Source organism: Ananas comosus, linkage group 25 (assembly GCF_001540865.1).
Source record: "Ananas comosus cultivar F153 linkage group 25, ASM154086v1, whole genome shotgun sequence".
Classification (NCBI taxonomy): Eukaryota; Viridiplantae; Streptophyta; class Magnoliopsida; order Poales; family Bromeliaceae; genus Ananas; species Ananas comosus.
The window spans coordinates 3,690,293-3,717,223 of record NC_033645.1 but is presented as its reverse complement, the minus strand read 5'-3'; the positions used below and the strand labels follow the sequence as shown (position 1 = coordinate 3,717,223).

General features: G+C 36.7%; 2 protein-coding genes across 6 annotated transcripts; one reads left to right on the top strand and one right to left on the bottom strand.

Moving 5' to 3' along the window:
• LOC109729035 (mRNA-decapping enzyme subunit 2) lies at window positions 837-9,419 on the bottom strand. Its single transcript, XM_020259650.1, has 8 exons — window positions 9,261-9,419; window positions 8,985-9,136; window positions 7,891-8,018; window positions 5,662-5,760; window positions 4,126-4,278; window positions 2,247-2,350; window positions 2,079-2,146; window positions 837-1,172 (listed from the first exon to the last, which is right to left on the bottom strand). Exons 1-8 carry the CDS (start codon window positions 9,338-9,340, stop codon window positions 991-993), a joined length of 966 nt encoding a protein of 321 aa, XP_020115239.1. The 5' UTR covers window positions 9,341-9,419; the 3' UTR covers window positions 837-990.
• On the top strand, window positions 10,875-25,653 carry LOC109728933 (serine/threonine-protein phosphatase 6 regulatory subunit 3-like). 5 transcript variants are annotated; one of them, XM_020259487.1, is made up of 19 exons: window positions 10,875-11,136; window positions 13,407-13,506; window positions 13,705-13,791; window positions 13,916-13,991; window positions 14,089-14,163; window positions 14,312-14,365; window positions 17,218-17,277; window positions 17,662-17,778; window positions 18,852-18,946; window positions 19,037-19,242; window positions 20,785-20,882; window positions 21,642-21,745; window positions 21,831-21,993; window positions 22,090-22,212; window positions 23,414-23,496; window positions 23,741-23,882; window positions 23,989-24,018; window positions 24,651-24,718; window positions 24,814-25,653. In XM_020259487.1, the coding sequence occupies exons 2-19, from the start codon at window positions 13,478-13,480 to the stop codon at window positions 25,469-25,471; spliced, it is 2,268 nt and encodes a 755-aa protein (XP_020115076.1). In that variant the 5' UTR covers window positions 10,875-11,136; window positions 13,407-13,477; the 3' UTR covers window positions 25,472-25,653. The 5 variants fall into 5 exon arrangements, with proteins under 5 accessions (XP_020115076.1, XP_020115074.1, XP_020115073.1 ...); XM_020259485.1 differs by having other exon boundaries at window positions 13,407-13,510; XM_020259484.1 differs by lacking the exon at window positions 10,875-11,136 and adding an exon at window positions 12,476-12,520 and having other exon boundaries at window positions 13,407-13,510.

Sequence of the window (26,931 nt, the reverse complement as noted above, 5' to 3'; positions counted from 1 at the left end):
GGTCCAAGGGAGGGGAGGTGATTCCAATACTAGGAGAGGCACGGGGTCATTGTACAATCCGTCGACCCCTCTAAAATTGTTTGGTTCGCCAAGGCAAGGGTCTCTTTGGTTGTACCATAGTAGTTTTCGTAGAGCAATTTGAGGGAGATTTTTCGGTGAAAGCTACTGCGACTTGTCCCGTGTAATCTGTGCCAGATAGATAAGATCAGGTTTAAATCAGGTTTAGATCAGTACCGAGCATACTGAAAAGCCCAAGCCAGAACTCTTTATTTAGGACTGCACCGTGGAGCCTCCCTGGCTGTAGATATGAATCTAGCAGTATTCTAGCCCTCCATCTCTCTCATCTTTTCTACCTTGCCGCGCCTGGCGGTGAGCGAGAATTTGCTCCAATATGCAGAGGGCAGGCTTCTAACCCGCCTGCACCCCTTGTACATATGGGCCTCCCAAGTCCCAACAGAACCTTGAATGTTTCATGCACTAACGTAACAAGTTGTAGGCACAAATAATATTTCAATCATTGGCTGAGAATATTACTCCATTATGGATCCACATTGAAAGTTTCCAATTGCAACATATTATTTTCACCACCAAGCAGTAGATATTCACCAGCGGCACACCTGCAGCACACTATCCCTGTACTAACAAATCCTCAAATCTCAGAAGCTCAGCTGAAAAATGCCTCAAGAAAAAGCTTGCAACTTCTTTTCCTTTTTCTTTTCTTTTTTTCCCATCAAGTAACCTTCTCCGACTAAGACTAGTAGTAAAACGAATACCAAGAAGCAGCAGTAGGAAGTTGAAAAAAGCAAAAAGAAAAAAAAAAAAGGGAGGGGAGCGTCTGAAGTCTGAACATGCAGTAAATTGAGAGAGAGGGAGGGAGGGATTTCTAACACCATAAAATCCTCTTTTATGATCACACTTACATACTAACAGACACAGTATTATAGTCAAGCCCTAGTCTACATCAAAAAAAACATATTGCAACATGCAATGTTAAATGGCAGAGAAGACATGTTCCACGGACTGTAAGATGCTGGCTACATCAAACCTGAAGTTTCTGAAGCTTTTACCAGGACCAGTGTCGTCGTTTCGAGGTTCAGATCCCATTCCTACCAATGAATTCTCTGAAAGTACTGCACCTCCCAATGAATTCTTCGCCTTCGACTCTGATGTGCCTGGCCAATTCCAGAACAGTAACTACCAGTGCAATCACATTTGAAAGTAGAACATAGAGATTATAGAAAGAACATGACTAATGAGCAAAACTCCATTGTAGAGGCCAGTTGGAGAAACTCCAGCAGTTGCAATCTGATTCATAAGTTGATCTCTACACAAGCAGTTAGATGTAATAGCCGGTGTACTACCTTGATATGCAAGCTCATGCAAACTTTGCTGAGTCTAGGTCAAAACTTTTATTTTACCCCATTGAAAGAGTGATGCTTTGACCTACTCAGTTGCACTTGGGTTGAGCATAATATGAGCAGTATAGGCCAATTTTGTCTCATAACTGGTGTTACATCGCATACAAAATCGGTATATTTGGATTGTCTGCGAACATCTCTCCTCAATTTCACATACCTAAAGAATCTATAATCTGAAATTGGCTTCATCTGAAAACCTATAGTTCGGAAGGCTTGCTAAAATTGCAGCAGTTCTATCACAAGGAAAAGGAACATGATTACAATTTTGTGTTAAGCACCATTGTACCTGCCAACTTTATTGAATTTCACCAAAAATGATCTTCCACTCAATTATTCCATTTCTCACAAGTGGATACAAAGTATACTTAACGTCCTTGATGCTAGTTATCACAAAAAGATCCATTAGCTACTTCACCCATCTGGGAATTGCATTTAGGAATGGCTTTTTACGTAAATAATTGATTTAGTCATATGACCCTATAAATTTCCAAGCTGATAGTAAGATTCCCTATGCAAAATAAATAGTGTAGGGCAAGTTGCAGCATTCGTGCAATAGTTCACCATTAGACCATTGAAATCCTCAATAGTATCTTTTATAAACAACTGAACTACTTCTTTCGCTTTCACCACTCAAGAATGAGAAAGAATGAAGGTACAAACCTCTGACAGAAGAATCTAACTTCTGAACCAGTGTGGGATGATGTGCTGCAATCCATGCTTTTAAAGCTCTAAAAGCCGAAGTCAATAAAAAGGGGGAAGTAAGATACCCAAAACAATGAAATTTCAGCAGTATAATTTTTACGAACTAGAAGTCTAACAGTCACTGACGTTAGAAATGGAGCAACCATGTATAGCTTTAAGCCATTCACTCCACGTGATATTGCATCATCACCAGCTGGCTGAAGGTCATCGATCCTGTGCCATGAGATTTCCTGTCCGTATCTAAGGGATACGTTAGTTTTTAGCACTCTATTAATTTTTATATTAACTATAAAGAGAAGTACAGCTTGCATTCAACTCAAAGAAAAATAATACTAAATTACAGAAGTCATGAACAAAAAAGAAGCAGGGAAGATAGAGACAGATAATTCAGAAGCAGAAGTGGGACTGACCTAAACAACAGTAACACATTAGATATTGAATAATGGTTATCTATTGCAGTAGTCTTTATGGGAGAAGCTTGATAAATAGGGACTATACGTTTCAGGGAGCCAAAGCAAGGTTCCTTCTTGGTACAGATTTCCTTTTTTCCTTTTTTTTTTTTTGGTTCCCAGATCGTGGATCAACTAAAACTACTTCCTTAGCAAAGTCTGTTGAAAGAACGAAATTTCTGGTTGTGCAAATTCGCCTGAAAAACCTTGGGACTGTTTGCTTTGGTGGAGCCTTAGCAGAAGAGCTAGTTTAGTAGAGAGCTGGAGTACCAATAGCTTATTCACTAAAATCTTGAACAGATTCTAGCTGCAGTTAGAAGGTTCAAAATTGAGTTCATCTAACCCTCTCCCACAGGAAAGCTCCTGGGTTCTTGGGCTCTCGTTTGCTAAATGTCTAAGCTTAGCTACTACTTCGCAAAGCAAAGAAGTTGCTTGAAAAGCTGGGCTAGGCTAAATAGGCACCTATTGGATAAGACAAGGATCTAATTAATGGAGTTGGGCTGATCACTGGCCAGCACACTATAACATGCTGCCATGCCGTGCCGATATATGCCGTTGACACAATACCTGTGTGCTAACACACTTTGGTATTAAAAATTTATTTTCTTTGGCACAGTATATCCTCACTTTTCATAGGTGCAAGAAAAAAAAGATTTTTTCAACAGTCTCTACAAAGGAAAAAGAAAACAACAGCATATCCAATCAAATGAGAACATAACATGATAGCCTACCTTTCTTTTACTAGAAATAACCCTTCCTTTCACTCTTCCGAACTTTCTATCTAAGGGCCACTTATAATAAGTGTTGACCTTAGAAACATTCTAACAAGGTAGCCTACTAAAGACCTTTAAGAGGCAACAAGTACCTCCTGACAGACGTGCGATAGAGCAACTGGCATAAGATAGTGCTTTAATTAAAGAAAAATCATATGTTAAAAGGCTAGAGTATGCATCTCATCATTATTCTCTACATGAATATATGACACACAACTAAGGGGCTGTTTGGTTCAAGGTTTGTAATATTCCGAGAATGTTGAATTTTTGTTATATTTGGAATGGCAAGTTTGTTACTAACTTATCATGCCATTGGGGGTGGGAGGTTGTTAAAAATTAGTATATTTTTGTTAATGGACTAGTAACGATTCCCGTCAAGCATGTAAATGAGAATACCTCCTAATCCATGATAATCTAGTATTCCTACCATCTAGGAATCTACAATGATTCGTCTAATCCACTAACACCCTTTACAACTACCCAACTTGCGTTGAATGCTAATAATTTGAATATTTTCAATAGAAATATGGAGGATTGCTTGAATATTACAAACTGTGAACCAAACAAGCCCTAAGTACTATTGATACCATAAAAAATGATATAAGCTACCAGACAGACAGAGGAACTTTTCACTTATGTTAAAATAATTGTGAAGGGCCTGTCCAACTCTAATTTCCGAAAGAACTCATCGTGGCAAATTTATTATATCTTATACCACTGTTGGTTGACTTGGATAACTTGAAAACTATATTCAGCAATAGAAATAAAAAAAAAATTACATACACTGATCTCCTTTTTCGTTAAAGGAGCAAAAGCAGTATCATCTTTAACCCCAGTTATAATGTAGAGTCGGACCCTTTGTTGTCCAATTACAACTTCTATATAGTCATCCATTTTCAGAAGTTTGGAAACATCGAATCCCGTTTCCTCCAAAACCTGCATTGGTTGTGCATAGATGTAAGGCAAACAGATCGAGAAGAATTCCGTAAAGAACAACAGCACAAAAGAACCAGCAGGCCCTTGTGAACTTGATTCTCACAAATTGGATATGTATAGATCAAAGGAAACACAGTGGAAAGAAACAAGAGAATTTAAGCATATAATCAAACATAAGCAACTTATGCTCGTCTTTGATATAAGCAACTTAGCACTGATATGCCAATATAATTATATAAGATTACACACCAATACAAATGAGGCATCACTTATGAAGACTTCAGAATGTGAAGTCACAATTATACTTGATCATTCCAACTGAAATAAATAAATAATAAAACACTAAAACAGCGAGCCAAAAAGCCAGGAAATCGGTGTGCTCAATTTTTAATAAGTTCAAGTCAAAGTGACTAGAATTTAGTTTGGGTCTACTCAAGTCCACCAATTGAGTATAGTTGGACGAACTCTCGGATCTCTGTGCTGCTGGCACAATCTAGCACAGCCGACACATGCCGCCCGTGCTAATAAGCATGCACCGATCTTGTCAATATACAAAAAAGTGTCTGTGCCAAGGCGTGACATTCCATGCATGCTAATGGCACGCTGGCATGCCCCGTGCCAATGGCACGACAATCCTTCAATGGATTTAAATTAGTTTGGGCTAGATCTTACTTTCAGTTGAATTTGCTATTTGTTTAGAGATTTTGGATTTAGTTACAAATGATTGTTTTTTGAGAGATAGGTAGCACGCTACCCGCTTCGTTTATTTCATTTAGAAATAAACTTAGCTAGAAATGTGAATCAACTAGGATTCGAACTTGGGACCTCGGGTACCAACCACCAAGCCCTTTGCCACTTGTTCTAGGGACGGTCGGTAGTTACAAATTCTTTTGATAGATATTCTTCTGACATGAGCTTACATGCATCACATTATGAGCATCATTATTTCTTTGATTTGCTTTTTCAGATTTGTGTTATATTAGTTCTAGTCAAAAAGTATTAATGTTATAATAGTTGCTATGGATGCTTTTAAATTTACATTAACAGCACCTAAAGCCCTGTTGACACAATTATTCAGATAATCAAACAAATAAATCAGGGGATCCAGGATAAGTTGGTTGAAGCAACCCTGAGTTAGGCTTATTAATAGTTCTGATATCAAGTTTTCAATGCAGAGTATTGAATAAACAGTTGAGAGGAACTCTCTTTGTTTGTGTAGACATAGCAACAATTTTGAAGCCCCTGGCTATGAATCTTGGCATATCAAATCAGCACAAAAGAGTATTTCATGGTCAAATCCATGCCGATTTTGCAGTACAAAACCATAAATTACATGTCAATATAGTGGGTTCTTCTTAAAAGAAACTGGTAAATTGCATTTACCTCTCGAACAGCACAAGTATGATCTTCCTCATCTTTGCTCCGTTTGCCACGCGGAAAACTCCAGCTTGCTCCGGCCTTCCAGCCTTTGACAAGCAAACACTGCAAAATGAAATATATGATATAGCAACCTGGATTGCCAGCTACTGGAAAGTCTCATTCATGGATATAAATGTTTAGAAGCTTCAATTTTACTTCAAATGATAAATGAGGCAAGTCTTCTTCAGATGAACACATTCAAACATCAACTGCTACAAAAAATATATTTTATTAAATAACGGCATATGCAGCATTCCTTCCTTCTTACAAATAAAGTCAAGCATTAAGCACAATGCAAGAAGTTTGTGGAGATGCTGAGGTGAAAAGGTGACTATTTAAAACAACACGGTATCAAATTTAAAAATAAAGGCACTACTGCTTAGAGAAGTAAACTAATCTGCAATCATGAAAACTTTATTTCCATAGTAACAACTAAAGTTGCAACAAATATTTTATTCAGTAGAACAACTTGGCAACAATTTACCTTTCAGTTCTTCTGAACTAAAATATAGAAAGTTGAAAATCTACATTATGAAGTGGAGCTTAACGGAAATTATTTTTAATAGAATAAAACGAAGGTTATATGGGGTGGTATATTCGGTAGAAGAACAAATACATATAGTTGCCATCTCATAGAAACAATATATTGCATTTCATGTTCAAATTTCTTCATCACAGAACACTGCATAAAACAGTAGTGTCAAAGACCTCACGAAAAATGCATTCAAACATTCTAAATTATAGAGCCGTTAAGCAGCACCGACATATGGTCGATACAAGTGTTACATTGATAGAAGACACCTGTGCTAAAAGACAGATAATGCAATGCAGGCTGCCAAATTTTGAGCCACCAGAGACGACAAGTTGGATTTAGACAGAGCTACTTGCTAGCAAATAACTCTAGCTCAAAACTCGGCTTGACAGATGACAACAGCCCGCTACATTAGCTCATCCAATTCAGGACACGAGCTTGAGGGTTGTTTAGCTCAATCATGTTTGGATTAATCAGGCACAAAATTATAAAAATCTTAATGATTTCCATGTGACTATCAAAATCTTCATACGTCACATCAATTGAAATTTTAATATAACAACTTAAAACAGGGGAAACTTCAGAAAGCCCCCCTTGTGCTACAACACACTTGCAGTTTTTTACCATGCGGTTCAAAGTGTAGCAATTTACGCTTTGTAGTTTCTTTGTTAGTTTTCTGTAAGAATGTGAATTTTTTTTATTAATAGACTTGAAAAACTGTTATAATAATAAAAATTGTCCTTCAAAAAGTATACCTACAAAACTAGGCTGAATCACTGCTTTCTAAATGCTGTAAATGAATCACCGCTTTCTAAATGCGGTAAATCATTCACCGCTTTTTTTTTGAAGTATTGGGATTATTTTTTGGGTCTAATACTATACATCTTTTGGAGTTCAGATATAGAAAATATGTAAGTTTCGTAAAAGCGGTGAATGATTTATAGATTTCAGAAAGCCGTAAATCAAAAGCAGTAAATCATTCAACGCTTAGGCATAATTTTATAAATAAAAATGTTGGATGTCTATTCTTAGAATTAAAAAATTCTATAGGCCTAGTCGCCCAAAAACCCCTAAGAACATGCTATTAACAAGATAAAAATGTGCTATGTTTTATGAACCACAAGATGATTAAATACAATACAAAAGGTGGCAATGTGCTACATTTTATAATCTTGTGGTTTAAATGTTGCATGTTGCTACCCTTATTAAGATAGTGTCTCATGGAGCTAAATCAGAGAGTATAGGAAGGTAAGGTGCTACAGTTGAACCTCCGGTAGTAAATTGCAAACAAGCCATATCACAGGGGGCCTTTTTGAAGTTCTACCTTATAGTCAAGCTTGATATTTTTAGACTATAACAGATACATAAGGACAATTGTAATCAATCATTATTCATATGATGGGAACGATTTTAACATGGAAGTTTCTTTTCTGAAAGAAATTGTTAAATGAGCTGTTCAAGAGCAGCTTGAGTTCAATGTGAAATAATAGATACAACACATGAACGGAGTAAGAAGACCACAATATTAAAAAAATATCTCCAATTGTAGATGCAACTTTAGGGGGATAAAAGAATAGAAGAAAACTATATAAGAAATTTAAAATACTCCAGGTCCAAACTTTGGATAAAATCAATCAGCTTTTATCTAGGTGAAACCTTACCCTTTCATAAGATTCATCCAGTATAATCGCACCAGATACAGGGACTCGGAACTTGTAATATGTGAAATCCTTGTATATATCATCGATATGTGCAATATAAGGCCTTAGAGTAGAACAACTATTAAACACTGCAATGGCACAAAAACAGCAAAGGAAAAAAAAAGAAAAAAAATGATCAAGAACATACGGGAATAATAAATATTCATATAATGATCGCCTAAGTGCCATGAAGGCAATAACGACTAGTATGAAGCACAGATGTAGCCTTAAGTCATTGCAAGCACAACCTCTAATATTTAAGTTACCATACGAATCCGTCCCTCAAACCAGGAGCAGGTATATGGAAGGTTTGAAACATAATACAATGACTATTCTACTTAGCAAAGATAGTTCACTAGGAGATTATTTAGTTGAGGGAAATTTCATTAAGCTATATACTCGGTCACAAAAAGATCATTGATTTTAATCCTTTTGAGGATTCTTTTATATGGACAATGGACAATAGGACAATAGGACAGCATGGTAAGGAAAAAAAAAAAAAAAAAGGTCAAAAGGCACAGCAGATTGAACAGGAACTTCAAAAATATGTCTCTGTTGGAGTTGCATACTTTTCTAATTACATATTTCAAGAAAATCCAACTATCGCAATAAGAAAATCAAGGCCACCATGCATCAAAGATATAGATGGTTTGAGAAAAAAAAGACGAAAAAGGAAATTCATATCAATGGCTTGAGGGAAAATATTTAGTTGAAAGGGATAGGGGGGAAAAAACATAATTAACTAGGATACCAGGAAAAATAATAAAAATCCCTGATACTGTAACTAAGCCTTTTCCGGAACTTGTGCTTGCCCAGTGTCAAGATAAAGCCCAGTCTGTGTAGCTAATACAGAGGCCTGACGGTTCCTTAAAAATGAATGAATTAAATTGGACAGAGTAGTCTAAAGTTCAAACAAGAACATCGCTGTTTATTACAATAAAGCATTGAAGCAACTAACTCTTTCCTTAGGCTGCTTAAGACGGATCGACACTAGAGTAAAAGGTCGCAAAACCTTGGATAACATATAGAATACATAAACTAGGCGGGAAGGATACTCAAAGATGTAAACTCTTTGAAGGAGAGGGACTTGAGCGACGGATTTTGTTCAACCGAATTATCCTCGTAGAACCAATGCGCTTGCTCCAGTAGAAATAAGATCCTCTCGAACGACTCCAGATCTTCTTTCGGAACATTCAGTACAAATCGACTGCAGCAACAACAAGAGCAACAAAAATAAAGAAAAAATTAGCACAGTAGCGTCGGTGCGAGCGTTCGCATAAAAGGAGGAGAGGAAAAGGGGTAGAAGGGAGTGAGTGATGAAAGAAGGGGACCTGCAGAGATCGTCGAGAAGCTCTTGAGGAGGGAAGAGGTTCCTGGCGGGAGCGCTCGACCCGCGACTCGGCCCTGCCATGGCGCCCGGATGTGGTGCGACGGATTGAGGACAGGAGGAGCGACGGGACTGGGAAAAAAAAGAGACGAGCCAGAAAAAGACTAGCAGAGGAGGTCGGAAAAGGATCGTGGCCCAAGAAAGAGGGGTCCTTGTATAGCCCAAATGGATGGCCCGCTTCTTCGCAGCGAACTGTACGGAAAGCCTGCCACTCAGACTTGGGCCGCATGAAGTGGGCCATCGTACCAGTTGCGATGATCGGGGTCAATACTGAAAATTAGGTCGGCCTGGATCACTCTCGGACCAGCCCATGCATCGCGATCCATGAGTGCTGGTCCCTTGCAGCCTCCCTGCGACTCCCTGAGAATCGCTCGGTGAGTCTCTGATCAGACTAATGCCCGGGCGAAGCTAATTACGGAGAAAACTAAAACGGAAGTAAATTCCGAAAACATACTAGGGACGGTCGGTAGATGTGATCTGCAGGCAGTAGCAGACGGAACAAACAAAAATTTAAGGCGAGCGTGCGCAGCATTTCAATTTTTCTCCGTTTCCTATGCTCTTCCAGCTAACCTTGGCTACATCTAATAAATCTAAATAAATAAATAAATATATATATATATATATATATATATATATATATATATATAGAGTTCGGCTACTATGCTATTAATAGCACAAAGCACTTGGTGCTACCAAGTTTTCCACCGTTAGATCTACCATTTTGATCATTTTTACCCGTTAAATCATACTATTCAACCAACCACCCACTCAACCCTTGGGGGCCCACATCATCCTAACCGTAGATCTTTTAATCCAATGGCAAAAAAGTTGGTAGCACAAATGACTTTGTGCTATTACTAGTATAGTAGCCTAGTTCTATATATATATATCTATATCTATATCTAGAGTTAAGCTAGAATACTATCGATAACAAATGGGCTTCGTTGCCACCCATTTGTTTTCGATGATGGAGCCTCCGAATCGACGATTGGCACTGTTAAACATGATCTATACCACTTGAAGTGTTTAGAAATCAAATTTCAAATCTTTTCGACATTATTTGCCTAATAATCAAAGGATTTCAAAATTTATAGTTTTAATGGTCGATATGAGGCGTTTTCTCGTTTAACGGTATAAAAATATCCAAATCAATTGAATTTTTGTTAGAAAATTCTTTAAACTATTTAAAACAAGATCTATACTCTTGATCTTAATTACAAGACTCCTATCATCATTTTTTAAAGAATATTTATTTTCAGCCATTCATTTTTGTGTCCACTCGATGGATAAGAGAACAATATTGAAAATTATGAAAATTGATTTCTAAACACTTCAAGTGGTATAGATCATATTCAACGATACCGATCGTTGATTTGGAGACTATATCATCGAAAATAAATGAGTGACAATAAAATTCGTTTGCTGTCGATAATATTCTAGCTCAAACTCTATATATCTATGTTGTCGCAGACGGACAGATACGCCCAGCCCGGAACCCTCTCTGCGCGTGGTTGGGCTTGTCGCCCTCTCTTTCTTCGGTAGCTTCCATAGCCCGTAGTTTTACTGTTATTACATAACCATATGCGGGGGCCGCCTCTCTTTCGATAGAGAGACGCGCACACACGCACAAACGAAAGCCCCATCTCGCTTCTTTCTCAGCAGCCTGCTGCCACTCTCGGACTCCAATCCAACTAGGTAGGGCTCCGGCGATCGAGGTACTCTTCCAAAGGCCGACGAATCCGCCCGGGGGCAGGCCGCTTGCGAGCTCTCCTTGCACCACCATGTTTTGGCAAATCCCCAGCCTTTCCGCTCCCTCCCCCGTGAGTCAAAATTTGGACTGATTTCTTTCCAAATTCAACCCCCTCGTCTATTTGCATGCTTCGCTGTTCTACTTCTGGCGACCGGTGATTTCAGAAGCTTTGCTGCTCATGCCGCCTCTGAGATGAAAAGCAGAAAATTTAAAAAAAAAAATCATGCGCTTCCGCTCGCTTTCGTCCTCTCTATTTTCCGATGCAAGTCGGTGTCTGCTCTCTGTTGCTCTGCTAAACTTTCTAATCTTTTCAATTTTTCAAATTACGAGCTCGTCCGTGCTACGATCCGTGTAATAGCCACTCTTCGTTACGGAGGAAGTGAGCATTTACTTGTATCTTCCCTCCTACTGCAATAAATGTTGCTACGATTCCGTATAGGGAAAGTTGAAAGCTTTCACCACTTGTTCTGATTTCCCTATTGACACAGTAGCTTCATTTGCTGGTTGTTAGCTGCTCATGCGCTCATGAAAGCTACTCATTAAGACAGCTCTTACTTAATCCGCTTCTTACCGTCCAGGAAAGTGGCCTTTTAAGGCCATCAAGTTGAAGCTCTCAAAATGGGTTATGACCAAATCAATGCCTCTGAGAATTATAACCTTTCCTGCATTGTCATAGTGTTGTCCCCATCATGGAGGAATTACCAATTATCAGATGATGAAGTTCATTTATAGCCACATGAATGGTGTACGCATACATCTTAGACTTCTGTTTAAGATGCTGACATTTTTTTCTAAAAGATTTATGCACAAACTTGTTTTAGTTGGGGAATGAGATTCTGGTAACTGCCTGAGGTGGATGCTGTTCCAGTATTGACGGTCTTAACAGTTGGGACTTGGGACTACCCTCAGGAGCACATACCGGCACACTGCGTGAATTTTATGCTGCTTGCTGTGTACATTCCAAACGAAGGCTATGCCACGCGTACAGCACGGCACATGGCATTGTAGTCCTTGCTTGAGAAATTTTTAGTATGTTGGATTAGTAATCCTCTCCGTGAAATATTTGACACGGATAAGGCACTTCGGTATATTTTTTATAGATTGAACCTTCAAAGTCATAAGTGAAGACATTTCATTATTAAGAACACAATTGACCCTTCTCTAGTTAAGGTGATACATTTAAAATTCGTAACTCTACCCGTACAGTCTATTACTTTTGGCTCCTTTCCTACTGAATTTGTAATGCAAAAGAACAATCTTAGTGTTTCACCTTCTTTTATATTCATTATGAAATTAGTTAATAAATTTACAGATTTTATACAAGTTTGCAGATGTAGCTGAAATGCTGGTATGACGTCACACATATTAGTAACATTCTGGAGGCAACTTGTAAAATGAATGGCATAAAGTACCAGCTGCACCATATGGCTCGTTTTTTTAGCTATGGAATAGAGGTGATATGGCCATCAGATAATAGATGCTATAGAATGTAGATTCAATCTTTCTTAGTGATTAATTGATCCATTCGATTCACCTTTCTAGAAGACTTGCACGTGTGTTGGGGCTTGAGAAACCGTAGTTTTTCTTTTTCCCCCTCCTTCGAGCCACCTCTAACATCTTAAGTTTTGTTTCTTCTTCTTGCTTGTAAAGAACAGCCTTCTAGTTTTGCCCAGTTGTATATGGACTCTCCATTTTTCTGGCCACTCCTTGATGTAATCAAAACTGTCTTGAGCTCTTCTGGATTTTTGGGCATTGTATAACCAAGAGGCAGGGGGAACAGTAGCATGTCATGCAGATTATTATGTTTTAAATAGAATCTTTTTTTCCAGTTTTTTTTTATAAAAATCATAACATAATCAAGGCATTTGAATATTTACACAGCTGAGCTGCTTACTAAGTATTTTGAACCCCTCAGTTAAACCTCGATATTGGACAGTTTAGGTTTGTCGAAAAGCCCTTTGGAGAACGGATGTCAGGGATCACCTTTAGGAATATAATTGGTATCTCTGGTTCATTAGAACTCTAGTATAGATCTTTGGAGTCAATTGTTCTGATGTTTCCTGTGGTTGTTCTTCTTTTAACCTTAAATGGTGAATGTTACAACAAGCAGGGGAAGTCCACAGTGTTGCAAATACTTGTTGCACTTTGTTGACTACATTATGTGATACCACTACACTTCCTCAATGTATATTGAGAAAGTTTAGTTCTGCGTCTAATTCTTTGTATCTTTGTGCTGGTTTTCTTTTTTAAGAAATTATGTTTGATGGTAAGTACTCGTGCATTTTTTTTTTCCAATTTAGTTTGTTTAGTTTCTTATGTTGGTAATAACTCTTTTTGTAGGTGGAGCTTATTCTGGACAAAGAAAATTTCACCTTGGAAGAGCTTTTGGACGAGGAAGAAATAATCCAAGAATGCAAAGCTTTAAATACACGACTAATAAGTTTGTAATATTCTATTTTATGAAGCAATCCTATCAATGTTAGATTTACTGTACAGTTAGAATTTTTTGAAGACGATTGTTAGATTTACTGTACTGTTCTTTTTTATGTTTCTTTCCCCTTCCAACTCTTAATTGCTTGAAACAATCTTATCACTGTCACTGGTCTCATCACTATGAATGTGCTTTAATTTTCTTCAGTCTTGGAGAGAGAGCTCAGGTAGAACAGTTGCTGCAGTTTATTATTGAAGATGCTCCTGAAGATGCTGACAACAAGAGAGCCTTCAAGTAAGTTGCATTAGTTAGAATATATCTCTTTGTCTGCTGCTTTACCCTTTTGTTTTTAGCTCAATCTTCAGTTTTCAGAAGAAATTTAATCTGGCTTACTTTTTCTAATTATCCTGCGATCAAGGTTCCCTTTCATTGCTTGTGAGATATTTACTTGTGAGATAGATGTCATTCTTAAGACATTGGTAGAGGATGAGGAGGTAAGCATTCTAGGCGGTCTGATTTAATCTTGCTCCTTATCTTCTTTTTTGGTCTGTATTGAAGATTTTGCTGCTAACTGATAATTTGCTGTTGCAGCTGATGAACATGCTTTTCTCCTTTCTTGAACTTAATCACACACATAATTCAATACTAGCTGGGTACTTCAGCAAGGTTGTCAGAAACTCGAATTTTCTTAGAATTCAACTCAAAATTTCTTATAATTCTTCCCTAACTGTAGAGTTCTTCACTGCTGAGAACCTCTGGAGTTGTTATGTGCTATGTTTGATGGCTGATTAGTAAACCTTCTTATTGTTACCAGGTTGTTATCTGCCTAATGTCACGGAAGATGACTTCACTTATGAAATATGTCAAGGTAAGCTTTGCTACCATCTCTGCCCGAATGAAGAGTTCAATAGGTCTGGTCCAGGAAGAATTATAAGTTTTTACTTCCATAACTGAGGTTTGCATATTATTTATGGCAAGCACCTTTGGAAGAGGTAGCTTCTCCTAATACCCTTTTTTTTCCTATCCTAAGCACATTTTGACATATGATATTTATTGTAGGGATGCCCAACTTTCTTCACTTGTGTTGTTATTGACACTCGATTAAGAAAGGATCGATACTATTAGCTTTAAGCTTGTCAAAACAAGAAAAATCAGACATAACTTGATAGGGATGGTACTTTCAAGAAACTTCTGTTTGATTATTTATAGTAAGGATTGTTGTGCCACTGGCACGGCCGTGACGTTGTGCCAACGGCATGCCACAGTGGCACCAAGAGAGCCAATGTTGGCACGCCCCCCATACGCCACCGGCACATTGGCACACATTGGCTTGGGCTTTTTTATTGAAATTTTAAGAAAATTGAGTTTTTTAGAGTGTTCTAATATTTCAAATTGATATAAAATATTTTATGTATTATGTCTTACACGCAAACATCTTAAACTGAAAAAAAGAAAATATATATAGTATGAAAGTATATGCATGAAACCAAAATTAAAGTCATAATTGGATAAAACATTATAGGAAAACACTGCCGTGGGCAAATTCACTAGAAATAAAAGATAAAAGAAATTGGAGGATATCTTCTTGTTTGTATTTTTTTCACTAAAAGTTGGTCTTATTATGTTATGAAACTTACTAGTTGCTCCCTATGTTGCACAGATACGGATACGGGGATACGGATACGACACGATACGGATACGGTGATACGGCAATTTCTAAAACTTCTAGGATACGATACGCGGAATATACTTAAATAAAATATTATTTTAAATATATTTAAATGTATGTTGATTATATGTAATGATATATTAAGAACAATTAGAATATCTAGACTATATTAAGGAATATATTCTAATATGCATTAACTTGTATAATTATTCTACATATGTTCATAAAAAAAGATAATCAATCATATAAAATAATAATTCAAAAAGTATCAAACCAACTATCATTCAACTTGATCAAATGATAACAATAAATATATAGTCGCACAAACTAGATAATTAGCCATTCAATATATATGTCTGATTTGTTAGTTCTATTATTAAAATAGTAATAAAAAAATATGCTAACAATTTAATAGAGAAGGAAAAAAAAATCATATTTTCTATAGCCTTTGTTGCTTAATACTAGGTTGACAAATTAGATGGAAGAGAGTAAATACTGTGTGAAGATAGAATGAGAGGGAGCGCCTTCTACCATTCAAGAACAAAAAGATAGATGAAATGACAAATTGAACAGATATTGGTGTTTTTCTCACTCTTTTCCTTCTTTCCAATAGGTTTGGACGTGAGCTTTTAAAAAAATTTTAAGTTTCAATTATTTTAGACCAAAAAAGAACCTGGCCGTGTCCCCCCCGTATCCCCCCGTATCCCTCACATATTCGAGCCGTATCCGATATTTTTTTATTTTTTAAAAATGCCGGATACTTCATTCCCGTATCGGACACGTATCGGGCGCGTATCGAGCGCGTATCGGTATCCGATACGTATCCGATACGGATACGGCATGAAAATTGAAGTATCCATGCTTCATAGGTTGCTCCAAAGGTTTGTAGATTTAAAAGATCTATATATTTTAAGTATGAATCAAAACTTTGTACAACTTTAACATTAAAAAAACTCAAAAAGATCCCAAAAATTGCAAAAAAAGACTTCTTTTGTTGATATGGTATTGGTGTCAGCACAACCCTGTTCCACGTGTCGGCAGGGCCTAAGCACGGTTCAGCATGGGCGGCATGAGGCAGCACAGGCGGCATAGGCAATCCTTGATTTATGGTCTATAGCTCCAAGTTAATTCTGTTAATTATTCTCTTGTGCTTTATCCTTGTATTTCTTAGATTAGGCACAATATTGGAAATTCCATGTGCTTTTTGTTGAACTCTTACTTGCGATGTTGGTATTAGTTCACTACTATGCTTTTGTTGAAATACAAACTAATCCCAATGGACAAATTGACATTTGTTTGAGTTTTTTCGGTTGGTCTATTCAAAAATTCCTTAAGAGAACTCTATCACATGATCACTTATTTGGAAAGCATCAAATGTGATTAACTAAGACTTCATTATGGGTGGAGATTTTCCTGAATTAAGAGGCATTTATGAGTATGAACTTAAGTTGAATTCATCAACCAGCATTCGGCTGTCAACCAAGTTCAGCATGTTGGCTCAACCAGTCTAGCACCTTGGAACTTGGTTAATAAACCTAGATCTGTGGGCAACTGGGACTCTCCTAAGGAAAGTGTTTCCCACAGAGATTAGTTTCTTACTTTGGGATTTCAAACCATTTTAGGATACTGATTCCTTGTTTTTGAGTTGCATTAGATTGGGACTTTCTGGACTACATTGTCTATGAATGAGACCCCTCTTCCTTCCATCCTTTCATTGATATGAAGTTTGGAGAAAATTAATGAGCTTTAAATAGTTAGTCCAATTTAGTGTCGGAGGAACTGAAGAAAATGCACTTTCTAATTGAAAAGGAGAGACACCCAACCGGTGACATTGTCAGAGCTGGACCATAGGCTCATAGCAAAGCAATATGCTAATTAAGACAGAATTTTCCTTCTTTGCCATAAGGCTGAGGGGTTCACAACTTTGGCAAAAGTGGCTCTTTTATTTTACTGTTATGGTTTTTAACTTTCTATGGTCAAATTCTTCAGTTGATGTCAAAATAAATTTTTTTTAATATATATTATTGACGTCTACTTTGTTTCCATGCTAGACCCATGAGGCTATATTTCGCAAGTTGGTAGATTTGATTGGCATAACGTCAATCATGGAGGTTGGTAATTCCAAGTCATTCTTGTCTTTTTGTGTTCTAATCTGTTACTAAATTTGGTACTAAGTTGGACTAATTAGTGATTTGCTGTTATTACCAACACCATGAAAATTATATTTTTGAGGTAAGCTTGATGTGCTATTAATGGGAGCTTTCCTATTTGTCTACTTTGTCTACCTGCCATAATGCTGCCTTATCTCATTATTCTACAAAATGGTACTTTTTCGTCAGAAAATTGTGTTAAACCTATCTTATTGCCTCATGGTAGTTAAGCATTTTGAGTCTTGCTAGTCAATATGCTTTTGACATTATTTCGAATTTTGAACATGTCATTTTCTTGACGTAGATCAGTTTTTATTCTCGTTTGTTTTTGAATTTTGATAACAGATTTTGGTTCGTCTAGTCGGTGGTGAGGATCATATGTATCCAAACTCCGTTGATGTCATGCAGTGGTTAGCTGATACCAATCTTCTTGACATGATTGTCGATAAATTATGTCCTTCGGTAAGTTCAACAATGCTTGCCTTCTGTTTTGTGCAGTCCTGATATGTACTTTTGGTTGTTAGATATTTTGTTAAGTCTTTCAGGTTTTTACCTCTTCATGGTTGATTTTCTTGCTGCTCATAAGATAAATTACTGAATAAGTATTATTCTAAATTTTTGTTCTTATGGTTGGTTTGCTTGCTACTCATAAGATTATTGCTAAATATAGTATTGTTGAATATCTCAGTTTTCAGGTTCTTATCTTACTTTAGCTGAATGTCGGTGGAATTGTTGGCATGTAAAAATGTTAATTGTTTCAAAAGTATTCCTTGTTTCTATTTATTCCCTTCCATAAGGAGTAAATGCTGCTACTAATTCTAAGAAGTGAAACGGACTTCCCAAAATGTCTTTGACAAAATTCTACTCAAGGCTTATATCCTTTGTCCAATTGGACATCACACTTTCTCTAACAGCCTCTGATATTGTCTTGCTTAACATTATCTCATCTCTTAAAGAATGTCCTGCTTAACAGCCTCGCATCTTACGATCTACTTAAAGAATTGTCCTATCTTTTCTCTCTTTTTCGTCCATTTCGTTCTATATTCTAACCTTCAACTAAACATCAAGCGGATCATCAGCACTACTTATAAGCTTGCTTAGATCCTTAGGTAATATTGGAGCGCATTAACATATAATTTGGCCTATTTGGACTTAGCTTGGAGAATAATAACATATAATCTGGCTTATTTGGATTTAGCTTGGAGAAGAATTAGCACTTAAATTTTGTATCGATGTATTTTAGCATACTATTTGGTCATTGGCTATACATATTGAAACATGTGAGGCACATGTTGAGTCTGTTGCTGACAATTGCATAGCTAGGATCGCCTTTTAAGTTAAAAAGGATGAATAGATGAGGATATCTGCAACTTCTATGTTTACCCGAGTGAATTTCTTCTAGATAGTTTTAAAACAACTCTTTTTTTTATAACTGAAGAAATGTAGGCCTCGTGTTCTTTGGTTTTGATATATCTATTATTGTATTTACTTAGAGGTTGATCTCCTGTTATGTACTCATTTTCCTGCGACTATAGAGTACACCAGAAGAACATGCGAATGCGGCGGAAGTACTTTGCATCATAATTCAAAATGCACCATCAGCTTTAGCAGCCAAGCTTTCCAGCCAAAAGTACTGCCTTTAACTACCCTTCCCGCAATCGTACGTGCTGCAATATATCTGTTTGATATAAGTGCTAATTTATTGTATTTTTCTGTGCAGCTTTATTCACAGGATATTTGGTCATGCCCTGGAACATTCACCATCGAAATCTGCTCTAATTCACTCTCTTTCAGTGTGCATTGCCTTGTTGGATCCTAAAAAGCCTTCTTCAAGTGGTTTCTTCCATTCCCTCAGAAGTCAGCACTTGTATGAATCTTCTGTTCATATCAATTTTGAGACCATATGCGCTATGCTATCAAAATTGGGTATGTATGAAGATCCTCTATGCTATCCACCGTAATGTTCAATGACCTGCAGAATTGTGTCTATTCAAGGCCCCCTATTATAGTAGTTGCTTTACCTTGTTGACTGGCTTGTTTTACTTGATTGTGGATGGAAGCAATCAGGTTTGAAAGAGTACAATTCTGTTAATGTAAGGATATATGATTTTATTTATCAATAGCAAGGGCTATCTGTACTGCTTTATCGGGGAATGAAACTGGATGGTCGAAGTTGTTGTTTGGGACCCAAAGCTCAAGTACCTGAAGCTAGACTGCCTTTTATTTTCCTCTGAATATTATACTGTCTTAAAAACTTCGGATAGCGGATATTTAAGCGATTATCCTAGAGATATTTATAAAGAAACAGGCACTGCATTTTTCTATCACTTAGGGGTACTGTTCTATAACTAAAAAAAAGTGTTAGCCTGCAGATCTCTAATCTGTAAATGTCCAACTGCTTGCTGCAGCTTATCCATTTTGGTGCTTTAAACTAGTTATTAATTTATATTGTCCCAGTATGTGGCTGTTAATTGATGCATTTACATCACCCTCTGTATCCTTATCAACCCAGAAACTCAATTTAGATATCTGATATGGTGGAAACATCTCCTTTCATTGGTTCAAGAATGATATTGTACACTTTGGTTCATATAGTTTGTCTATTGCATTAAGTTATGCTGAATCTCCTTGCAGCTGTCAATCCTTTTTTTTTGGGTGTAATGGGTCTGATAGTTATGCACCAGGGTGCATATTATGTTATACACCGGGGTGCATGTTACAAGTTGCCAGCCATTACATGCCTTGAAAGATATTGCTTGGGAATATTGTGGCTGAAGCACCTTATGGCTATTGTTATTTTAGCATCTTGCAGGAATTGTAATGCCATCAGCTTGCATCTTTATCATTTTTACACGGTGTGTTGTGTACATCTCTATTATTTCATTTAAATATATTGTGCACAGCTTTATAATCTTTTTTACTTATTAGTGTGAAAATAACTTTTATTATTGGCTCATCTGTTTGCTTTCAATAGTTTTATAGACATTGCTTTTTGTTATATGTAAAATGACCCAAGTTAGTCTCCTAAATGCTCAACCCTATATCATACATTTGCTACGAGCAAGATTTTAAGTGTCTATTGGCACGGACTATGCCTGCAGTGTCGTACTATGCTGAGAAGATATCAACATAATACAACCTCCATATTGATAGCACGGCTCATCATTCTCTTTTCTTTAAAATTAGCAAGTAATTATCTCAATAAAGTGCAAAAGATTTGATAAAGATATATAATAAGCAATTAGAATATATTGATGCCAAATAAAATAAATATTTCATGTTGTAGTGTGTCTGTCGGCACACAGATATTTTTGTGACTGGCACACTCGACACTGCATGGCACGCAGCGTGCTATACCGTGCCAGCAAGCTCTCGCCGATTCCATGCCGTGGCACTTAAATCCTTTGCTAGGAACTGTAATATAGATAATAGATTTCTATTCGCCTTTACTAATCCTATAATTTGCAGGTGATTTGCTAGAACTTTTGAATGTCTCATCTGATGGGAACACTCTCTGTACTAGTTATGGTGAACTGCATCCTCCACTTGGGAAACATCGTCTAATAGTATGGATTTTGCTACAGCTACCATCGTGTTATCTAACTCATATTTAGTTGCAGGAACTTATAATGATAACAATGTGAAAAACTTTGGCCATTAACCACTTTATTGGATATTATGCTATAAAATGATAAACATCTGTTACACATATTTGGGTTTATCAGATGTACTTCCTCATATTTTCTCTTTTAGCAAAACTTGGAAATAAAGTAGATAGCAGATATTAGGTAATTATTCACAAAACTGTTGTTTGAAATTCGTTTGGTCCCTAACTTTGATTTGTTTCATTTTGGAGCTTGAGCTCTTGAAACGTTAATCTTTGTCCCGCCGCTTTCTTCTGTTGCATGAAGAGATGGAAATTTGACATTGCACGCCAAGCCACTTTTCTGAGCCTGTTAATTTATGCGCTCTTGTCAAAAGTCTCCTTAATTTGCATCATAACGCCTTCAAATGTCTCTATTATTGATCAATATGGTAATTATGCATTATTTTTATTGGAAACAGTGACTCACAAGCTTCCGAATAGTGAGTTGGCATGCTATCTCAGATTTCCATCTCCCAAGCGATAGAAGCAGATGGAGGACTAAGATGGGAAGACTCCGAATGTGATAAATTAAAGTTTAGGGACCATCATGAAACTTAAGTAATATTTTAGGGACTAAAACTGTAATTTACACAAGTAGATTTGTTGAGTCATATACTTCGGTCTTGTCGGCTTTTCATAGAAAAGTAATCTTTTGACATTTTTGGTGTTGTATTTCCAGATTGTTGAGTTTGTGACAGTGTTATTAGAGACTGGTTATGAAGCCTCTGATTTGCAAATAATTAAATCTGGTGTTATCCAGAAAATTCTGGATCTGTTTTTCAAGTAAGCTACATTTTCATAAGTTTTTCTAGCATCTCTGTGTTGGTGTTACGCTAATTATGCTATATGCTATTAATTTTATGAACAGGTATCCATTCAATAATTTTCTGCACCATCATGTTGAGAAATTGATAATGGCATGCCTAGAGAGCAATCGTAGTGCCATCATCGATCATCTTTTTGCTGAATGTAATATTATCAGGAAGTTTTTGAATGCAGATAAGACTCCATTACTCTCTGATTCAAATCCTGTGAGTAACTCTATCTTTCCGGTGCATGATGCATCACATGCCATTTTTTTCGTAATACTTGGTGCTGAGAAATTTTTGCTCCTTTCAATTTTACAGGTGACGATTCCCGCTGCTGGAAGAAAACCACCGCGGGCTGGGCACATTGGACACATCTCACGAATATGTAACAAACTTACCCAGCTGGGTATCAGCAATGATCATGTTCAGGCATATCTGCAGGTTTATATTTTGTCAATTGTCTTGTTGGTTAGCATTTTCTGCTCTATGAAGCATGCTTTCAGTTAGACATTTAGTTGCTTAGCTTTGTTTTTCTTATAAACTGATAAATATTCTCCTGATCTTTCTTACGAGTATAAAAAGGATGAAGTTTGAGATAGATTAATGAAAGGCATGGGAAGTATCGTCTGGTGGCTATGATATCTTAACTGTTTAGAATGGTTATTTCTATTTATTTCTCATATCAGGAGAGAATAAGAAAAAAAAGTGTCGATAACTATATGCAACCTTAGTCGAAGTTTGAAGTGTTAGATACAAAAGGAGTGGGGTTCATGATAATGTTGAATGTGGAGATCGACATCCAGCTACCGCTAAGATGAGAGAACTTAAACTCAGTCTGATGCTATTTACAATTTTCGTTCTGTTGTTGCTTTGCTCTATTACTCTACTTGGCAAACTTTGTGATCTGAATAAAAGCGCGCTATGAAGGAAGAGCTCGTGGTAGATTCAAACTTTTGATGAATGGATTAATGTCTGTAGTCAGCTTAATACAGAGCAAGTACTTAAATCAATTCATAGAAAATATGTTTAAAATGGTTAGTTTTGGAGCTGGGTCAAGTTACATATGTTTCATATCATACTATTTGAGAAACACAATATCTTTGTTGGTTGGTAACCTTTTATATAAGAATACCTACTAAAATAGGTGTGAGCTCATCAGTCATAATAATTTTATGCGGGAAGAGTGTTTTGAGTAGAAATTATATTTATGTTTAACAAATATGGTTGTTAATAGTTGCTTCAACTGCCCATTGGAGAATTCAACTTTAACATGCACTTGGAAAGCAAATATTGAGCTCATGCTTCATAATTACAAAAGCATCATGATTCTGTTTAGTTACAGGTACCATGTACTCTTTTTTCTTGTTTTGATCACTTGCTAATCATGCAAAGGTGCTTGATAAAGTTTTTAGGTTGATAGGTTGGGGAATATTTTCGAAGCAGCTACCTAAATCTTAATGATTGCCCTTTATAATTGCAGAGTGTTAATTTTTCACTTTAGGCGTGACTAGTGTTGCTCATGAACAGAACTAGTGTAACTGTCAGTTTTCTTAATAATATCTCTAAACAGTGAGGAATGCTTGAATGTCCACATAATTAGGTTCTCAGATCTTTTATTAGCTGTATCCTTGTGCTTCTGTAGGAATCTGGGGAGTGGCTTGATTGGCTAAGTTATGTATTGCATGAAAGAAATACTGTTGAAAACATCAATCACTGGACTTGTGGGTATGTGCCGTGCTGCAAGAAATTACTACTATATTGATGCTTGGTGAAATATCTACTGCCACACTTGAATTTACTTTAAATTAGTCATTATGTTTAACAAAATGAACTGTTTTGATGCTTTACGATAAGTTGCTCAAGAACCTGCTTATTAATTGGAAATTAAGATGAATTTCTATAAAGATCTCTTCTCAGCTGTTTGAAACATCCATCTAGTTGATGTAGCAATTTTATTTATTACTTGCAGCCGCCCAACAATGTTGCAGGAAAGGACAAGAGACAGCGATGATGATGAACTTCATGACAGTGATTACGATATTACTGCCTTAGCTAATAATCTGAGTGAGGCCTTTAGGAACAACGTCTATGAAAGCGACAACAGAAAAGAGGTGATATTTATCGCACTTAGGATGGTGTGTTCGTTATGGTAATTTAAGTTCTCTGCTTGTGTCTTTCAGTATCTATGATTTATGAGATGGTAATTCCTTTTTTCAGGCCAATGGATCACTTGATCAAGATGACGAGGTAAGTGGATGGTTTATACTAGATTTGGTTGTTCATTTAGTGCCTATTTTACCATTTCAGTTAATTTATCAATCATTGGTACATTTTCTTTTGAAAATAGAAGTGAGGTATAAGTCAGCTGATGCTTGATGTTTATTTAATGCTAGTGTGCTACCATATGATTATCTCGTTACATCGGATTCTTTGGCATAGTTCTTGAGAGCCCTACCTCTAAATTAAATCACCAATTCTCTTGTATGATGTCATCTATCTGAATCTTCTCAGATATCTATTATGATTTACTCTCCTTAAGTAAGTGAATTTTGTTATCCAAGATATGCATAGCCATACAATATATTGTCTGACTTAGAGATTCACTTCATAAATGTTTATGAATCTGGAGATATTTTGTCTTACTTAGAGATTCACTTCATAAATGTTTATGAATCTGGAGATATACAACAGGTTCAAAAACTGTATTTGCCAATGCTAGGCTAAGCTATCATTTGATCAAGTAGGAATGCACTGTTACATGATTAACTATCATCCTGCATGCGAAGCATGTATTAGTTGTTTTGGCTGTATCAGTAAAGCAGCTGACAGTTTGAGTATTCTCTGTCACATTCTGGGCACTCCATGTTCTGACTGTTCAGGATGTGTACCATGAGGACACAACCAAAGTTATCATCTCTTCCTTAAGGCTTGGGGGTGATCATCAGAGGTATACTCTACTGGAATTTGCTATTCAAGATCAATATCATCTCCATTTCAAGCTTTTAAGTTTTAATTTCACCTCAAATGTATTTTTGGAAGCAGCTGTATTTTTACTAATTCAAACTGGTTCGCTTTCCAAGAAGATAGTCTTGCGGAGACTATGAGCACTTCTGTTCTTGGTAAGATGAATGATATTAATCTCAGCGGAGCAACCAGTGTTGTGGCAGTGAGATCGGAGCAGCAGGTCAAAAATGCGGTCTCTCCCAGTGGGTGCTCTTTGAGCTGCTCTTGTCCCAAGATTGATACAGCAAATGGACTCAGTGGGCCAACTGATGCAAGAAAGCCTCATTTCGAAGATGATGACATTGGCCTGTTCCAGTTTGATACAACTGAGAATGAAGACTTGTTTAGTGATCAACCGCTGCCTGAATGGGTTGGTTGGCATCAGCCATCTGACATTCAGGTGTTAGAGGATGGTTCCAGTGATCTACCATCTAGAGAATCCGCACAAATTGAAGAGAGTAAGTTGCCTTGTTTATTTGAAGCGGATGCAGAGTTTGTGGGAGTGGATATGGAGGGAGTAGGAAGGGCTGTGGAGCAGGCTCTAGAAGAAGGCATGGATATTGGAGGTATAAGCAGTGCCTTGAAGAGGAAAATTGTTCTGACGATGCCACAAATAGGGGCACCAGTTGACGAAATTGTGGATTTCAACCAGGCCCATTGGTGTGTCGAGCCAGAGATGGGTATTGTTCAGGAGTAATTTCAATTCGTTAATGATAGATATATTTTTGAGAGTAAGTGTTGTACATATGTAAAGTAGGAGTAAAATTGTTTTGGAGGTACATCTGGCAGCAGATGCTGTCCTCGTACTGTATCAGAATATAACTTTACCCTGTAGGGAATTGTTGACTATGAAATCTTTGTTTGTTATTGTTTTTCTTCTCCAGTGTAGGGATCTTCATGTGTTATCCATGCTGCTCTTGCCTGGGAGTCTTGTCGTCACCGTGGAATGACAATGAAAAATGACAAGAACTGAAACCTTGGAAAGCCGAGATGTACTGCAGACTACTATGTTACCAGAGTAGCATGACTCTTAGCTGAGAATTAATGATAATTTCATTTATTCATTGCTTCTATTGGACTGAATATTCATTCATGTATAACACATCTCGAGCATAAAACTGTCCTTTTATGCAGCATGAATAATATGCATGATCGACCTGCTGCAGCAAATATTTGGAGGGGTAAAAAAAACCAATCAAATGTTGTTGTGTGTTTTAAGTATGAGGAGCAAATTACCCAAGTTGGAACTTCAGAATCTTGCTATTGTCTATTAGTACAAAATCATCATATTTTTGATATGGGGAATCACCACGTTCCCCTTTTACCCTCAAATATATATACACACACACATACACGCCCGACATCGAAAACCTTTGGGTTTTACGTTTGTTCTTTTTGGAGCCATTCATCATCCATCCGTATACTAGCCAATTATTTGCAATCTAGCATTTCTATGATGGCAGATAAGTTTTGTCTTGTTTTGTTTTTCCTTTCTTATGGTTGGTGCTTGTGTAAGTTGTCTACATGCTTCTTACAGCAAGACCTCTGGTCCTTCTTTTGGATGGTAGAAAGAGAGAGAACAGAAAATAATGTTGTCAGAGAATTGTTTATCTTGTTTGGATCGAAATTTAAGAAAAGAATTTTTTTTAAAAAAAAAACAACATTCCGTGCAAGTTTTTTTTTAGAAGGTAAATTTGTTTTCTTCTCTTTTCTTCGGTTTCATTTAATAAATAATGAAAGGAATAATTTACTTTCTTTTTGTTTTTTCATTTTGTCCTTTTCACTTTTTTTTGTCCCTATCCAAGTGAAAATCACGAAGGATACTATTATACTACGTGAGAAACCGAACACTAGTACTTCTTTTCAAAAATACACATCTAGAAGCTGAAATTCCGAAACCTTGTAGAGGACATCTCAAATAACTCTCACTTTAAAAGACAAGTTAAAACGCACGGCTTTGAAGGGTGTGCATGTGAAAATAATTTTTTTACCGCAGAATTTTTAAGTTTCTTAATTAATTTCCTTACGCTTTAATTTGGAGAGCAAGGTTAACCATACACCTACAATATTAGTAAAATTTATATCTTAATATTTAAAATACATATACTTTAAAATAGAATAGAAAGGTGTTATTTTTTTAAAGAGCAATATAACTGT

Excerpts from the sequence above, each read along its gene's own strand:
- LOC109729035 (XM_020259650.1), bottom strand. The coding sequence starts at position 9,340 with ATGGCAGGGCCGAGTCGCGGGTCGAGCGCTCCCGCCAGGAACCTCTTC. Across the intron at positions 2,351-4,125 it reads TAACGAAAAAGGAGATCAGT|GAAATCTCATGGCACAGGAT; the intron begins GTATGTAATTTT and ends AGATACGGACAG. Across the intron at positions 1,173-2,078 it reads GTTAGATTCTTCTGTCAGAG|GCACATCAGAGTCGAAGGCG; the intron begins GTTTGTACCTTC and ends GGAATTGGCCAG.
- LOC109728933 (XM_020259485.1), top strand. The coding sequence starts at position 11,098 with ATGTTTTGGCAAATCCCCAGCCTTTCCGCTCCCTCCCCC. Across the intron at positions 14,366-17,217 it reads CACTTATGAAATATGTCAAG|ACCCATGAGGCTATATTTCG; the intron begins GTAAGCTTTGCT and ends TTTCCATGCTAG. Across the intron at positions 24,019-24,650 it reads CACTTGATCAAGATGACGAG|GATGTGTACCATGAGGACAC; the intron begins GTAAGTGGATGG and ends CTGACTGTTCAG.